This window comes from Magallana gigas, chromosome 8 (assembly GCF_963853765.1).
Source record: "Magallana gigas chromosome 8, xbMagGiga1.1, whole genome shotgun sequence".
Lineage (NCBI taxonomy): Eukaryota > Metazoa > Mollusca > Bivalvia > Ostreida > Ostreidae > Magallana > Magallana gigas.
This window is the reverse complement of record NC_088860.1, coordinates 37,122,363-37,134,751: the sequence shown is the minus strand read 5'-3', so window position 1 is coordinate 37,134,751 and position 12,389 is coordinate 37,122,363. Positions and strand designations below refer to the sequence as shown.

At 31.9% G+C, this 12,389-nt stretch overlaps 1 protein-coding gene across 1 annotated transcript in view; it reads right to left on the bottom strand.

Annotated features, from left to right (window-relative positions):
- Positions 1-3,939: 3,939 nt before the first annotated feature.
- Positions 3,940-12,389, bottom strand: part of LOC105332694 (transient receptor potential cation channel subfamily M member-like 2) — a 30,926-nt gene continuing 22,476 nt past the window's right edge. The window contains exons 19-25 of the mRNA XM_034473623.2: positions 12,109-12,366; positions 11,057-11,234; positions 9,199-9,415; positions 7,466-7,644; positions 7,056-7,179; positions 6,591-6,801; positions 3,940-6,218 (exon numbers count right to left, since the gene is read on the bottom strand). Of these exons, the coding sequence (XP_034329514.2) occupies positions 5,691-6,218; positions 6,591-6,801; positions 7,056-7,179; positions 7,466-7,644; positions 9,199-9,415; positions 11,057-11,234; positions 12,109-12,366 (1,695 nt within the window). The 3' untranslated portion in view covers positions 3,940-5,690. The remainder of the gene's footprint in view (positions 6,219-6,590; positions 6,802-7,055; positions 7,180-7,465; positions 7,645-9,198; positions 9,416-11,056; positions 11,235-12,108; positions 12,367-12,389) is intronic.

Genomic DNA, 12,389 nt, shown 5'->3' with positions numbered 1-12,389 from the left:
TATATCACCAATTCAAAAGCTAAATAGTTGATATCACCTAATCGAATAGGTGATATATATCAGAAAATGATATTAAATATTAAAATGACTTCTTATACATGTTATACGATTAGTAAAAAATAATTCAAAGTCAACAAACAAAACGAACAAAAAGACATGAAAGAAAAATAAAGCAAGATTTCCAAAGACTTTCAATTTTTTTCTAAGCATATTCTTAAGTAAAACAACGAGTTTATTTTGTTGTTTCAGTTTTTGAGAATAAGATTTTAAAAGATATTTTCTAGACGCAAATGCCCAGTGTGGCCCCACCTTACTCCTGGGAATTATGATTCGAACATACTTAAATCTACAATGTACACTTTAAACTCACATAAGGGTCCGGATATACCATTCACAATACTAAGTATTCTCAACCCAAAATACTAGTACGCCAATGAGTAATAAGTAAAACATGCAATTTCAAAGGACGTATTCTTTTTAAAAATGGAAATGAGATTTATTTTGCTAAATTTATACACGATATTCGAGTCTTACTACTGATGATTATAAAAATTGAATATATGATTGATGAAAGATAGTGGGTTTCTTTTCTCGTAGGTGACAACGTTGCCTCAATCTTCCCAGTACACATTCTCCTTAATCCAAGGTAAATAAACCACCAGATGACATTTTTATAGATAAAATGTTTTTCTCAGTACAAAAAAAGTAAAAAAAGAAAGAAAAGTAACTTTAAAAAAAAGTACATTTGCTGAGTATTTCCTGTACTACTTTTTACAAGACGATAAAATTGTGTCCACAAACACACTGACAAAACCAGACCACGATCTTTTTCGACTAAACCAACAAGTCTGCGTATGAGTATAATTATGCATTTTAAAAATTAGTTTTGATTAAAAGCTGCTTTCAAGCGCAATTATTCAACATATTATAGTTGATCATAAAGTAGAAAAAACTTATTTCAAATAGTTATAATAAGCAGTATATATGTATATCGCTTATTTTATACAGTTTAGAGGTTGACTCGCGGATCATGTCGTATTCACAGTTGTTTGAAACTATGCAAACTTAGCTACCATGAGGTTACATATCGGGTTCTGTGCGGACTGATGTCAGACTCAGTTGATCTCAACTGATGTCAGACTCAAGTAGTTGATCCTTTTATGGAAGAGGTGGGCGTGTTTTCTGCGCAATATACTGATTTTTATTTAATTTCCACACATTTTATATGGTTTAATGAAAATAAATTAAGCAGGACGTGTACATATACAAAAACAGCATAATCATTTAAACATCCGGTGCTTTTATGTTTATTTGAATTATATATTTTTTTGTTATACTTTCATGTTAAATACTGAAATCTGATTGGTTAAGACGCAGTTAATAATATTTACTATTACCCTCAGCGTTAGCAACGCACTTGGCAACGGGTAACATTATATAAATAGTGCCTGTTTGGGAGGGTAACAGTTGAAATTGACACCCCGAGAAAACCATTGTCAACCGACGCGAAGCGGAGGTTGACAATGGTTTTCGAGGGGTGTCAATTTCAACTGTTATCCTCCTAAACAGGCACTATTTATTTTGTTATACTGAATGTCTTTTTTAAAAATTTTAAGAAAATTTTACTGCTTTTATATAGGAATAACGTGAAATCTACAGCGAACCGTACGCGCATAATTTTCGCGCATGTAATATTTTTTAATGTTACCCGTTGCCAAGTGCGTTGCTAACGCTGAGGGTAATAGTAAATATTATTAACTGTGTCTTAACCAATCAGATTTCAGTATTTAACATGAAAGTATAACAATATATAAATAGTGCCTGTTTGGGAGGGTAACAGTTGAAATTGACACCCCGAGAAAACCATTGTCAACCGACGCGAAGCGGAGGTTGACAATGGTTTTCGAGGGGTGTCAATTTCAACTGTTATCCTCCCAAACAGGCACTATTTATTTTGTTATACTGAATGTCTTTTTTAAAATTTTTAAGAAAATTTTACTGCTTTTATATAGGAATAACGTGAATTCTACAGCGAACCGTACGCGCATAATTTTCGCGCATGTAACATTTTTTAATGTTACCCGTTGCCAAGTGCGTTGCTAACGCTGAGGGTAATAGTAAATATTATTAACTGCGTCTTAACCAATCAGATTTCAGTATTTAACATGAAAGTATAACAATAAAAAATGTTACATGCGCGAAAATTATGCGCGTACGGTTCGCTGTAGAATTCACGTTATTCCTATATAAAAGCAGTAAAATTTTCTTAAAAATTTAAAAAAAGACATTCAGTATAACAAAATAAATAGTGCCTGTTTGGGATGATAACAGTTGAAATTGACACCCCTCGAAAACCATTGTCAACCTCCGCTTCGCGTCGATTGACAATGGTTTTCTCGGGGTGTCAATTTCAACTGTTACCCTCCCAAACAGGCACTATTTATATAGTAGCGTCGCTTTAAAACTAAAAAAATAAAGCATTATTAGAAACTTTGAGGTCACAAAATCTTACCAAAATCAATAGCACATCAAAACGTACGATTTTTCAACGCTTTATACAACCATTCCCCATGGCAAATTAAAATCTAGGCTTTTTGATATCATCGACAGTTGTTCTTCAATAAAAATGGAAGTTGTAAAAATACTTACCTTGTCATTGCAAATCTGAAACATTATTTTGTTGAAAACGATTCTGATTGCACACAGAAGTACTCTGAAGTTGACATTAATGTCAACTTCTATGTAGTTTTTTGGAAATCAAGTCTTCCAACAATCTTTTGGAATCCCCATGGGTACCAATTGTGCCAAATTGTTAGCAGACCTATTTTTGTATTCTTACGAATTTATTCAAAAACTTGTACGTGAAAAAAATAAATCACTCGCTGTGGCCTTTAACTCAACATTCAGGTATATTGACGACACATTTTCAATTAAGAATTGTTATAAACTTTATATTAAACGCGTTAACTTCAATTTCTATAAAGTCAACTCTCCTTACTTATGTAGCAATATACCTTCATCACCTGCATATGGTGTTTTTTGTCTCTCAGTTAATTCGATACACAAGGGCATGCTCTTCGTATGAACATTTTCTAAGGCGAGGCAAGCTACTGACAAACAAGTTGACAAAACAGGACTATCAACAGTCTCGTTTGAAAATCTTTTTGTACGTTCTATGGTCGATACAACGACCTTTTCAGCAAATACAATCTTCCACTGGGTCGCATGCTGACTGACGTTTTTCAAACTAATTGTTAGACCATAATTAATCACCTAATTGTCTACGGTGTTTTCCGTTTTTTCCCGATTACGACAAAGAGCACACGGCGGTCAGCAGAGGATGCTAACTCCTTCATGGCACCTGATCCTACCTCTGTCTCTTTAGAGGTCTTAAGAGGTCTTTAGAGGTCCATGTTGTCTGCTTTGAATTTGTATTTCGTTTTATGGATTTTTGAGATGGTTGATAGTTTGTTATTGTCATTTTTTCATTTAAAGCCATTATACACACTCTTTGTCATGGATATGGATAATACTGTGGAATCATTAAATTTTGTGGGGGCCAATTTTCGTGGAATGCTTAAATTTTACAGGTTCGTGGGGACGTAAATTCGTGTATTCTCTTAAACCTACAGAGGAAATATGACTTTATCCTAATTTATTATTTCATGGAGGATGTTTATTCGTGGATGAGAGGTAACCACGAATTCCACGAAAATTGAGCCACCACGAAATCTAGTGATTCCACAGTAAATGGAACAGCCATAAAAAGTATCATTAAGTGCGCTTCTGTGCCTGAATATATTATAGTGCCAGAAAGGTTTAAGGTAAATCTCTTTTTTGAGATGCGATAGATGTGACTAAACAATTATTTTTTCAAAAATACATATCAATTTCGTTAGGTAAATAAACGTTTCATAAAATCTAACATTAATTTATCGATTCAAAACGAGTGATGACGTTTACTTGTATTATACAACGTGATCAGTTTTATACGAGTGTTATTGCAAATTGACCGTCACACATTTCTAATGTAAGCACAAGAGGAAATATACATTGAACGTTAATATATGCATATCAGAAATCTAATTGCATACATTACATTTGATACATCAATAAATCTAAATGCATAAACCGATGTACCAGAAGTCTAAATGCTGAAATCATCTCTCCAGAAGGATTTAATAAATCACATAAAAAACATGTATAACATGATAAGATAAACATAAAATCACGAACAAAAGATTTATTAATACATCTACTTACATCCAAAAGGTTAATCCTAAAAACATTTTAATCATGTATGCAAAAATCCATTTTTTTTAAAATTTGCTCACATTCGTAGATCATTAAAAATGATTATAAAGCACAGATATGAGGTTTTGGACAGACTTCAAAATGACCAATATGAAAAAGTTATAAAGACATATGTTTATTGGACGGAATCAACAAATGAATATTGTAAAACCTTGTACAATGTAAAAATGTTATGGTTGTTGGATTATACAGGTGTATAATTAGTATGATAATGAGTTTTTTTTAAAATTATCACTAGTAACAAACATAAAAACTATTTAAAGGTAAATGATACATATATGTATTTGTGACCTCTTGGGTGTAAATGAACATTGAAAAATGAAAACAAAAATTATAAATTAAAGTAAGATAATTACAACTTTGACAAAAACAAAACGAGGATAAAAAAATATCCATGAAAATTCACATTTCTAATCAGGATTAACGGATTTACATAGATCATTATTTACATCTCAAAGACAGGAATGTAGACAAAGTCCTAGAGTAAAGTGTAATAGATCAACAATGTAAATTAAGAATGTACATTAAGAATTAATGATATAAGAATTTTCCATATCAATTTAAATATCAACTAAGCATTGCCATTTAATATCATATTGTAAATTCAGCACATTTTATTTCAGCCAGACATATTGAATAAAAGTATGAAAAAAAATTATCGTCAAGGCTCTTTATTGAAAGTAATTTAAAAACTGTGAACTTGATTAGTGATTTTCCCCTACCATGTAATTAAGTGCAGACATTATTGAGTCTTTTTAAAAAGATGTTGTATCGATTTGGGGACCCATCCAGCTTCAACCCCCACAACACCCGTAATATATACAGAAAATGTATGTGACAATTTGAATAATCATAAATAAAACATGCATTCTTTATTAAACTGGCTAATAATGTTATATGCATTTCAGGGGTAATCATGCAGCACATTTTCTTTCTTTGAAATTGACGATTTTAAAAATTACATCATTGTTAGAACGATATTAACCCCATAATTCCTTTTTTGAAACGTCGCATCCATCTTGTCAGTTTCAATGATATAGTTTAAATTAAAAAAGTATGCAGGAACTATGCTTTTCTAAAACAGGAAAGTTCTCAAAAATATGATAAAAATTGTATAAGGTATTCAAGAAACTTCTGAATGATAAGGAAAGATAACGTGTCGATAAATTCTTTTCTGGATTTTCCCCCTTTCATCAGTTTCAAAGATATGAATTGTTCAGCTTTTATGATTTGGCTTCTGAATTAGATAACATTGAGTGAAGCAAAATAAAAATCAAGCGTTCTACATACTCTTCAGTGTAGTCTTTGATTTAAAAGATTAATTTTTCAAATGAATTTTTATCCGTTGTTGCAATGTTTTAATATGATTTGGACAACTAATCTGAATCCGATAGCTGACGATTTCGAAATCTTTGATAAAGTTTAGCTCTAGATCGTAGCTGGTCTTTTGTACTACTCTCCAACTGCCTCAGTGACAACCTTTTCCTCGTTATCCTGGGAACGTCTGTATCGGAATCACTCGGTGATGATTCTGAACTTGTATCCTCTGGAATGCCCCAAGTTTTATATTGCTCAGGATATTTTACTTGTTCTTTGTCCTCACTGTCAGACGAGTCGTCCGATGAGTCATTTTGCCATGTCAGACGCCGGTGTGTATAAGGAGTTTTGTTATGCGGTTTGCGACTGAGCGCCCATGGAGACAGATTTCTGGAATGTCGCAAGGGCTGCGTTGACGATGTGGGCTCAGGAATATGGATTTGAGCCTCAATGTCAGGTTCAAGGTTAAGTTCATCATCATTTTCTTGGTCTGTTATATAAATTTTCTCTACTTCTTTCAATTCTCTCTTATGTTTACTGCCTTTTTTCAAACCTTCATCCTTAATTTGATCTTCATCCTCCAAAGTCTATATTTGAAATAAACGAGAGAAAATTTAAAAACCATGTATTAGTGACCAGCTTTTAATCATTTGTATCAAATACACTCCTAACACCTGGTTTATGTATGCCTATAACAGTTATGATCATGGTTATGTTGTTCATATTAAATGTTAATTAACAATTTTCTTAAATTGCATTAAAATGTGATTGAACTATGATTTTCTTCATTGATTAATAGTTATAGCCGAACACTGGCATTCACATGACTTTAAAAAAATATTTTAAGGCTTTAAATTGCCTACATAATACATTGTATTTCATTATACGTGCAATTGTTTATGATACAAATGATCAACTTGTAGAAATAGTTATTATCTAGAAAATGAACAATTTCAGACCTTTTCTGCCTCCTCATTGGCATCCTTCTCTTCTTGCTTCTTGACAGATTCAATGTCATCGTGTGATTTGGGCAATCCATTAGGCTGCAAGCCGGCACCCTTAAATTTGTTCTCTCTGGTCAAGTTTGCAAACATTGTAGTCAGAAGTGTGAGGGCATCACCTTGATCTGTCGCAAACTCTTCTTCCACCAAGTTGAAGAGTTCCTCAACTCTGTTGGTTTTAAAACATTGGAAATCTGTCTCGTTATGTTCATCTACTTGAATATTTAATCATTTATGACAACTATTTTTTATCGATGTAACTAAAAGCACATAAATAACTGCAACACAGTTTTCAGTAATTAAATCGGAAAACATTTTTCATTAGAATATGTATGGGTTGAAAAATTACTCATTAAATAACCCAAAGTTTTCACCACTCGGTCATGATGTTACTTAACAATGTCACTAGCATATGAATTTTACCTCTTCTGAACTTTAGATTCAGTCGAATCTTTTTGTTCTGATTTTTTACGTCGGAGATAGTTGGCCATTTCCTCCGTCTCAAACACTTGCAAATATTGAAGGTGACGTTCGGTAAACTGTACTCCTACACAGAACATAACAAGATAGCCAATTACCCGTCATTGCAATTCAATGAACAACATGCAATTATGCAGACTTTAATTAATCATTTCTTAAAGTCTTCCCCCTTTTTGAAACAGGTTTTCTGACTCTCCTGTACTTTATTCAATAGTACTGATAGGGAACATTGTAATTAAGATTCATTTCACATTTTAATCATCTCCTCACATTGGAAACAGTAAATTAAGCGCACAATTCTGAATTTAGGTACAAAACAAAGAACCATTTCCTCGGAGCATTTCAAAAATTACCTTCAGATCTCTTTGTGCAGCAAGTTTTCCTAGCTAACCACTTAAAACACAGATATATATGGTGGATTATACTCAGTGGGGGAACCAGGGCAGTCTTGTTGTCAAACTCCATGGTTAAAAAGTACATCTGGAACTTCCAGATCTCGTTAGATTTCTCTTCCACTTTTGTGAAGATGTGACTGGATGAAATCAAATCGTTAGAATGCGAAACGAAGAAAACAACAATTACAAGTTGTTACGACAATTGCTCAAATTTTTATCTTTTTGCACCAGTTATATTACTAGGGTTTATGGCAATTCCCAAATGATAAGTGGATAATGTACATTAATTGAAACACAAAATATAAAATGGTCATGAATCATAACTAAGATATGCTAATATATAAAAACCAGGGAAATGATCTTATATTGATGAATATCTTAGTGAACATTTCTAATCTATAAATGTCAAAGTACGATACTCATTTTAAGTGGATTACATTGCTCCATTTTTGTTATTTGGACTAGAGTTTGACCCGTTTGTGCATGGGTTTACATTGCATTTGATATCAGACATTTACGAAATAGATACATCGACACACCGTATTGATGACATTTACATAACCAAGCTTTAAGCCTACAGTAATGCTATTAATTTCACTACACTCTGCTTAGTTAGAATAATCTAACTGTGTCTCGAGACAGGCCTTCACCACAGTTAAAATGCCTCCCATATACCCATAATGTAGCAAAAAATTCAGAATGGCTCCCAAACGATTTTGGAGAAAACTAATGAAGCTACATTGAAAATAGCAGTTAAATCATTCATAACAAACCATTTTGAGGCTGTAAATACCTTTCATCTAAAAATTAATTCATATTTATGAAGAATTAACACTTTTTCACCTACGTTTTTAATTGGCTTCGAATTAAAACAACATGGTGACATTTGGAACTCTCGGGACTTTTCATATTAAATGCACTGAGTTAGAGTTATATCCGTATTTCCTTTGATGAACACTTTCAATGAAAATTTTCAGGTTTTTCTAATATCATTTTTTAGTTTATCCATGCAAATGTGATATTGTAGAAACATAAACTAAAGAGCCTCCTGTGATTAAGCGTGAATGTAATGCGCATGCGCAAGATTGTAAAAAAAAAAAACTCAGATGATTTCCGGATTTTTAAAAGGGATTGTCGTTGTTTATTGATTAGCGAAGCTTGATTTAGAAAAAATGAAAACAAATTGGTAATCTTCATGTACCAATGATGTTTTAAATATGTAAAACAAAAGACAGTACTCCTCCGATTTCTCGGTATAAAAGCCCCAAAATTCGAGTCTATTATTTTAATATAGTAGTATATATCGTTTTTGCTTGTTTTTAATAATGCTTTCAAAATGTACTTAATTTTTTATGTGGTTCTGTGGTTTAGCTGCATAAAATCAACATGATATTTACCTCAACAAGCATTTTTACTAAACGTAATATAGTTCTTGTTTCTAGGGATGATATGTAAAAGTTTTTGAAAATATCAGTTATACAAAAATAATGAAATTTAAGCGGTGTAATTATATGTAAATAAAAAAATCTTCTAAAATATTCCCGCAAACTAAAATAATAACTTAAAACAAAAGCATTGAAGACGTGTGTCAAATAGCGCCAAGCGTTGCACTGTTTGATCATAATAATTTATATCTGGTTTTATTATACTTCATCTTCGTATGCTGAGGCAGTGATTAATAAGCGCCTTACTTGAAGATGGCAATGAGAAGATTTAACAGCAGAATAGCAGCTATGATGAGGTATCCTGCACACAGGATATATACCAGCAACAGATTCCAATTTATGTGGGACTCTACGTCTGCATTCGAAGACACCGTTAAGTTCCAACGAGAAGACGAGTTCCAACAAGTACACTCAATGTCCGATACTGATGAAATAGTCATCGGATTTGAATTCGAACTACGGGCTGAGAAACAAAAACAAAAATGCAGTTAAAAATAATAAAAGTGTGAAGACTTTATATCTGTATGAAATGGGTATTTCCCTCTTACTATTTATAGAATCGGTAGGACAACAGAGTAGTGCCTTTAAAGGGGCATGGTCACGATTTTGGTCAAAAATTATTTTTCCGATTTTAATATTTACAATGTTTAAGAAAATCATTTTTAATAGGCAACCGAAATTTGAGTGTCATTTGTTGAGTTATAATCGAGTTACAGAGCTTGAAATTCTTCGCTATGTAAACAAAGCGTTTGTTTACACTTTGAACGTTGAAGTAAAAAAATCAGTTTTAACTCTAAATCGAATGTTTTAAACGTTAGGAACTGTTTATCTATGCTTAAGATGAATAAAAAGATAGACAAATAAGGTGGAAAAAGATTTTTTATTGGTATATTGAACCTATGTAAACAAAAACAGGGCACGAGCCTTGTTTACATGATTAGGAATTGTTAGCTCTGTATCTTGCTTATAATTCTACGATAACTCTCAAATTTTATTTTTGATCATTAGAAATGCATTTCCAAAGCTTTGTAAATAATAAAAACATACAAACAGTATTTGACCAAAATCGTGACCATGCCCCTTTAAGCAAATAGTTCCTATACTTGCAGAGTGTATATACATTTATTGGGACATTTTAAATCAAAATGCTTAACACATGTCAGAAAAGAGGATTTGCAATTTTAAAAGCAAGTGTCAACATTGAATTATCGTTTGAAGAAAAGATTTGAAATTGTTTGATGTACACCCTTTCCAAAATTGTGAAATTCCCTACTTTTACTTTCATTTTCAGAGTTTTTGCAATACAGACGCATTTTTCCGGAAAACGAATCTGACTTCACACCAGGAAATTTGTACAGGAAAGAGACAATTTGATGAGCTTTCATTCAAGAGGTCCCTTGTAGCTGTACGAAAATTAGGGCCGGAGCTATGAGCCCTACGTTAACATTAGCGCCTATCGAAAATGCATTTGTGGACTATACCCAAATAGTTGATTAAAAATCACATGCCAAAACACAACGCACAATAAAAACAAACTGAGAGTTAATTACATCTTTTAACAATAATTATAATTAAATACATTTAACTTCATTTTTTATCCTTATTTTTTCATCGTTGCCCAACGAGTACAACTTTTCACGGCATTCTACATTATCTATTTTTTTAAAAAGAAATAATTTCCACAACAATAAAAACGAATTCTGCTCTCCAAAGTAAAATGTTATCATATGTTTATACATGTTGACACAGAATATGAGTTTTCAATTATCATTTTTACATTTAAATTTTTTTTTTCATGTTTATCATATATTCATCTCACGAACAAAAATATGATAAGTGTTGAAAGCGCAATATGATGTTCTTTTACAATGCTGCAATACAGTTTAATATAAGAATTTGTAGCAGTGTATATTCCGTGTATGGGTATATATTTTCTTTTTTTCTGGTTTAATTACTTTTACACTCGGAATATTTACAATATCTGCATAAGTTGCTTTTTTTTTTCCTTTTTTTTTTTTTTTTTTTTTATTAATAAACGTTTTCGATATTGAAATTTGCTGTTAATATACTCCTTATTCTCCAAGTTCTTTCAAGCTTTCCTTACTTTTCATCGATTCATCAAAACTAAGTTCTCCATACAGCTGCCAGTACGGGTGAAATAAAATGTCCCCCAAGATATTCCATGATGGCTCTGTTTGTCCATACAGAAGCGAATGTCTAGCTACTCCGTAGGCCAGGAGAAAGACGATTAACACCAGGAGAAACGTCGTAAGTTCGATATACTGTACAAAAAAAACATTTTCATAGTATGTATGTATGTATTGATTAAATTTAATGTAACACACTTATTTGATTTTAATGCAAAGGACAGCGATATTACTTTTCAGTTCATTGATTTTTGTGGAGGCCAGTGTTTGTCATAAAAAGAGCTACTAGTATAAAGTCAAATAAAAAGCAATAAACAAAGTAACGACATTGGTATGCTTTACGTCTTTATAGAGTTCAGGTCCATGATACACAATTGTAATAATTTTGATGATACAATTTGAATATGTTTCATTATATTAATGACTTTGGATAATGACAAATTTTTTAGCAAATATCTAAAGTAGACAAAACGGATTCATGTTGAGGGCACGATCATTGTTTTAAATGTTTACTCATAAAATTGCATCATGAAATCATAGTGACCGTCTAGCAGCATAAAACGTGTCCTACAAAGGTTCATTTTCTGACTATAATTGATTGTCATCGATCTCATGGTTTTTAAACTTTTATACCTGTAAAATATTTATGTATGTGTAGATATCGTTAAAAAATTAAGTCCCAGTGACGAGGATGTAATGATATTTAAGATGTGACATAAACACTTTATGCTGACAAACGGGTCAACACATTCCAAATTTTTTTTTTAATTCATATCTTTACAATAATGTGAATGCAAAAATGGAAAAGGCAATAATCGTATTGTTTTCTAAGGAAAAACTATATACAATATATATATATATATATATATATATATATATATATATATATATATATATATATATATATATATATATATATATAACAATGAAGAAACATTTAAGCAGGGACACAATAAAAACATATACAAATTCGTAGCATTTCAGAGCAATTGAGTGTACTCCAACTCACCATCATTTTGATCATCTCAAGCTTGGGTCCAATTCGGCTGTTAGCCGTGTAGAGCTTCATGATCCGTAAATAAAAAATGATGCAGTTGATGGAGAATACAATCCTGACATCACTCGCATTCTTGTTCGTATGCAAGGTAATTATTTGGACAAAAAATGCTATTACGGCTAACAAGAGATTCAACAGGTCGATAGATTTTAACTTTCCATACCAGTTTCTCATCTTTACACGAAAGGTCGGGAATGGAAACGCCAGAAGCTGAATAATTCAATGATTTGATG